We start from the raw sequence: 5,727 nt of genomic DNA, 5'->3' as shown, positions 1-5,727 counted from the left end.
AAAGAATTAACTCCTTAAAGGTGAAAAAAATACCTTTGATAATACCAATAAAAATAATATCTTCACTTAAGAATGAGTGATTAGTTTAGAGACTTATGTAATACGTGTGAGGTTTTGTTGTTGAATGACTATTTATTTTGGACTTGCAGATATTAGCAGTATTTTAGGATATCTCTAGGGAAATGTTGCCAAAACATATAATGTAAAATTTATAAATTGAAATCTTTTTCAAATGATAAAAAATTGGATTATCTAATCTAATATACACTAAAGAAAAATACCTTATGAACAAGTAAGAAAGCAACCCGGCCTAAATTGAAGGTAATGATAATAAAAAGCAAACTTCATTTCCTTTTTTACTTTCTTATCCTCAATTCTAATAGATATTTAAAAATTATTTAAACTTTAACTTGTAATCTTATAGTGTGAGGTATGCCCGTCACGTCTAAGATCAATAATAAGACATGATTATGAAGATACTCATACCCATGAAATAATTAATTATAAGACATTAAAGTGGAAATAGATCAAACTTTCCTTTAAATAATATGGACCTTGTATAACATATAAGAGCATAAGTCTGACATTAATATTGAAATATATCATATTGTCTACATTTAAATATGTTAATACGTCTACTTTTCACTAGACTCTTCTAACCCTAATAATTAAATTATATTTTTATATAAATTTCTATATTAAAATGATATAATATGAACATTATTACATAATATAATTAAATAGATTGGTTTGTTAAGCTTAATTGACATCTAAGATGATCTAAAATTTGTTATGTTAACCTAAAGTTTGAGTCTTGCCTATTTACGAAAAAAGTCTAGTCTGACGTAATTATTATAGACTAGGTAATAAGCTCTGATAGATGCCTAAACATAAAAGGATTTAATATGTATACTAAGTAATTTTATACTACCAGTAAATCATCAATTATCATATATTAAGTATCATTAACTCTTAAATAAAAGTAATACAAATTAATAATAAATAATATAATGAGTGTAAAAACTTTTAATGCATAGATTTTAAACTTTACAAAACAAAATTATGACTTTGGCATTAGCAAAACAATGCTGTGATAACTATTGTTAAAGATTTCAAGGCAGGGAAAACAGACACGTGCTTGGTCAAATGACGGTGACAAGTGGAGGGTTGACAGAGTGATGAAGCTATTAGGATAAACAACATGCAACACGACCCCCACACTTAGTCTCCAATTTTTATTTGCGGGAACAATTCAAATTTTTAATAAATGTTTGTCTTTTCTATACACTAGCATGTCGTGCCTGTGAACCCGTTTTCATATATTTATAATATGTAGTTTGTATGTCATAAATGACAATATAATGTGTAATGTTCAATTTTTAATATTCATATTCTATATTAAAAAACTGATAGTTATAAAGTAAGAAAGAAGAAATAGTTAATCAATTAATATGAATATACATTGGGTGGAGCTGAACATTAGGTTATATATAGTTTTTTGGTGAAAATTAAAAAATAGTGAGGACAAAATAGGGAGAATCCCAAATTACACCATGATGGGTGATTATTTTGAGTTTTCCCTTTATAAGTAGTATAGAAGTATAGATATAGAATTGTGGATACTTTTGAGTTTTTTGAATCATGATAAAATGCATATTCATCTTTGAAAAAAGAAAGAAAATGCAAGTTTTAATGGTTTGGAGGATCTTTTCACAACTATTTGTAGTTAGTGTAAAAAGTTTGATTAGAGATTGTAACACGTGGAAGGCAGAGGAGACAAGGGAATAATTCAGTTGAGGAAAGAGAGGAGGAAAAGGAAGGTGAGATCAGTGGTGGACAGATGGCAAATGATATATTGAGGAGAAGTAAGAGAGAGAAAAAGAAAAGTATAAGATGAAATGATTATGTAATGAGTGGGTAGAAAATGTATGTAGAATCTTCTCTGCTGTTAGTTAGGGAACATAGCCAACAGTCCCTATCTTTTCTTCTTCTTTCCATCATTCTTTTCTGCACTTTTTCAGCCAGGATCCNCCTTTTTGATCCTTGAGCTATAGCTCAATAAGAATTTCCAATACATTATGTTGCTATTCTCTTCTTTCTTCTGCAATCTCTTTCTCTAAATTGTAAATTCCACAATTAACACGTTTCATTGGTGCTTTCATTGAGCTTCCATGGCGGAGAACACTCGTCTTAAAGATTTGCAAGCCATGGTGATGAATCACGCCGAGGAACTTCACCGTTTGAACCTCTTGATGGAATCTTGATTCACTGAGCATGGCGATCGTATGGATCAGATTCAAAGAGCCTTACAACAAATCTTGCTCAATACATCTCCCACAGATGGAAGTACTTCGAACTCAGGGACGTCTATGGCAGCTCAGACTCGTGCCCAATTCCCTGTGAAGGAGATCTCTCTTGGTTTTCCCCACTTTGATGGAACCACCTCAGTGTTGGAATGGATATTTAAAGCAGAAAAGTTCTTTAATTATCATAACACCCCAGATCTATCTCGTGTGGATATTGCTGCTATGCACTTCGAGAAGGATGTTGTGCCCTGGTTCCAGATGTTGCATCGTATTTCAGCAATCAGTTCTTGGCTTGATCTCACTCGTGCTATGGAATCACAGTTTGGCCCATCACCTTATGATTGTCCTATGTCTGAGTTATTCAAGTTGACACAAACAGGTTCTATTTCTGTATATTATCTTAAGTTCATGGCCCTTGCTAATAGATCAATCGGGTTATCAGATGAAGCACTACTAAACTGTTTTGTGGGGGGACTGCACAAGGAAATAAAACGGGATGTTGTAGCAATGGCACCTCCTACTTTGCTTCGAGCTGTAGCCTTAGCACGATTGTATGAGGAAAGATATACTTCTGTGCCTAAAGCTTTCAATTCCACTTACACTCATAAATATTCACCAATCTCCTCTCAGACTGTGGGCAATGTTACTAATTCTATTGGTAGTTCCAAACCAATGCTTAAAAGCACTAATTCTGGATTGTTACCAACTCCAGTAGGACCCTCCTTGAGGAATTCCAATGTCAAACGCATTAGTCCAGCTGAGATGCAACTAAGAAGAGAGAAAGGATTGTGCTATTTCTGTGATGACAAATTCACCTTCAATCACAAGTGTCCCAATAGACAACTCTTGTTTTTGCAGTTAGAGGATGATGCAGGGGAATCTACAATATCAGTTGAGGTTCCACAGGATGAGCAAGTTATTGATCATCACTTGTCTTTAAATGCCTTAAAAGGTGGCTTGGGGATAGGAACAATACGATTTGTGGCTCATATTGACAAACTTCCCATTACTGTCTTAATTGATGGAGGAAGTTCTGATAATTTTCTTCAGCCTCGAATTGTTAAGTTTCTCAAATTGCCAACTGAACCTGCTCCTAGGTTCAAAGTTATGGTTGGAAATGGAAATTACATGTCTGCTGAAGGAGTGATCCAAGAATTGAAAGTTCATGCTCAAGGAAATTTTTTTCAGCTGCCTGTGTTCTTGTTGCCAATCTTAGGTGCTGATCTCATTCTGGGAGCTTGTTGGTTAAAAACTATTGGCCCTCATATTGCTGACTATGAGGCATTGCAATTAAAGTTTATGTGGCAAGGCAAGTTTACTTCCCTTCGAGGAGATCCAGAGTTGCTTCCAAAGCAAGCTGAACTACATCACTTGAGAAGAATGATGCATACTGATGCTATTGCTGAGATTTTCAGTATGCAAGTATTGGAAGATTAGAGTGCTTCATTTCCTTTCACACCTCTAGCTGAAACATTACATCCTGACTTAGCTTTGTTACTGCATACTTATAAAGAAGTCTTTGCCACTCATACAACTCTTCCTCCATCCAGATCACATGATCATTCAATTCCTTTGCTACAAGGTTCTAATCCTGTGAAAGTGAAGCCTTATAGATATCCTCATAGTCAGAAAGAGGAAATAGAGAGATTGGTTAGTGAAATGCTACATCAAGGAATTATTCAATCCAGCAAGAGCCCTTTTTCTTCTCCAATCATTTTAGTAAAAAAGAAAGATGGTTCATGGAGAGTATGCACTGATTATAGAGCCCTTAATGCACTCACTATTAAAGATTCCTTTCCAATTCCAACTGTGGATGAACTAATTGATGAGCTCTTTGGTGCTTGTTTCTTTTCCAAGTTAGACTTGAGGTCTGGCTACCATCAAATATTGTTGAATCCTGCTGATAGATTCAAGACAGCTTTCAGAACTCATCAAGGCCATTATGAGTGGTTGGTCATGCCATTTGGATTGACCAATGCCCCTGCCACATTCCAGAGCTTGATGAATGACATCTTCAAAGGTCTATTGAGAAAATTTGTTTTGGTTTTTTTCGATGACATTTTGGTATATAGCTCTTCTTGGAAAGACCATTTGTTTCAATTAGAAGTAGTTCTGAAAATTCTGCAGAGTCACAAGCTCTTTGCTAAATTTTCCAAGTGTTCTTTTGGTGTGCAACAAATAGAATACTTGGGCCACACTATCTGAGGTGAAGGAGTTGCTATGAACAATGACAAGTTGGAAGCAATCCAAAGGTGGCCACAACCTACTAATCTGAAGCAACTCAGAGGCTTTCTTGGCATTACTGGTTATTATAGAAGATTTGTGAGGAGTTATGCTACCATTGCTACCCCTTTATCTGACCTACTTAAGAAAGATTCTTTCAACTGGTCTACTGCTGCTTCAGACTCGTTCCTATTACTTAAAAGAGCTTTAACTACAGCACCAGTCTTAGCTCCTCCAAATTTTTCAGTTCCATTTATTCTGGAAACTGATGCTTCTGGTTTTGGTATTGGTGCAGTGCTTAGCCAAGACAATCACCCTATTGCTTTTTTCTCAAAGAAATTGTCTCCTAGGATGCAGAAACAGTCAGCTTATGCTAGGGAGTTTTTTGCCATCACTGAGTCAATAGCTAAGTTTAGGCACTATCTGTTGGGGCATAAGTTTATTATTAAAACTGACCAGAGGAGTCTCAAAGAACTATTAGAACAATCTCTTCAAACTCCTGAACAACAACAATGGTTACCTAAACTATTAGGATATGATTTCACTATCCAATATAAACCTGGTAAGGAGAATATTGCAGCTGACTCCCTTTCCAGAAGCTTATTCTTAGCATGGTCACAACCTATTAACATCTGGCTTGAAGAATTGCTAAAGTTGCAAGAGGAGGATGTCGAATTAAAAGCATTACTCAACTCAGTTGCTCATAATTCTGATCATAATTCAAAATATACAGTTTGGCAAGGAGTTTTATTATTCAAAGGAAAGATTATGGTTCCTGATAATTGGGATTTCAAACTCAAATTGATGCAGGAATTCCATGCTTCTAAAACTGGTGGCCATGCAGGGATGACTAAAACCTTGGTCTCTATCACTTCTCAATTTGTCTGGGCAAAAATGCAGCAAGATATAAGAAAGTTTGTAAGAGAATGCACAATTTGTCAACAAGCAAAGATTGAAAATATCATGCCTGCTGGTCTTTTACAACCTTTGCCAATTCCTAATCAGATTTGGGAGGATTTAGCTATGGATTTCATTACAACATTACCACATTACAAGGGCTTCACTGTTATACTAGTTATTGTGGATAGATTGTCCAAATTTGGGCATTTCATTCCTCTAAAACCTGATTTTACAAGCAAAACAGTAGTAGAGGCTTTTGTTCAGAATATAGTGAAGCTACGTGGAATCCCAAAGTCCA

General features: G+C 35.1%; 1 protein-coding gene across 1 annotated transcript; it reads left to right on the top strand.

Moving 5' to 3' along the window:
- On the top strand, nucleotides 2,286–4,511 carry LOC109333920. Its single transcript, XM_019569502.1, has 2 exons — nucleotides 2,286–3,720; nucleotides 3,820–4,511. Exons 1-2 carry the CDS (start codon nucleotides 2,286–2,288, stop codon nucleotides 4,509–4,511), a joined length of 2,127 nt encoding a protein of 708 aa, XP_019425047.1.

Source organism: Lupinus angustifolius, chromosome LG19, assembly GCF_001865875.1.
Source record: "Lupinus angustifolius cultivar Tanjil chromosome LG19, LupAngTanjil_v1.0, whole genome shotgun sequence".
Classification (NCBI taxonomy): domain Eukaryota; kingdom Viridiplantae; phylum Streptophyta; class Magnoliopsida; order Fabales; family Fabaceae; genus Lupinus; species Lupinus angustifolius.
The sequence above is the reverse complement of the archived record's forward strand: the minus strand, read 5'-3'. Positions and strand labels throughout refer to the sequence as shown.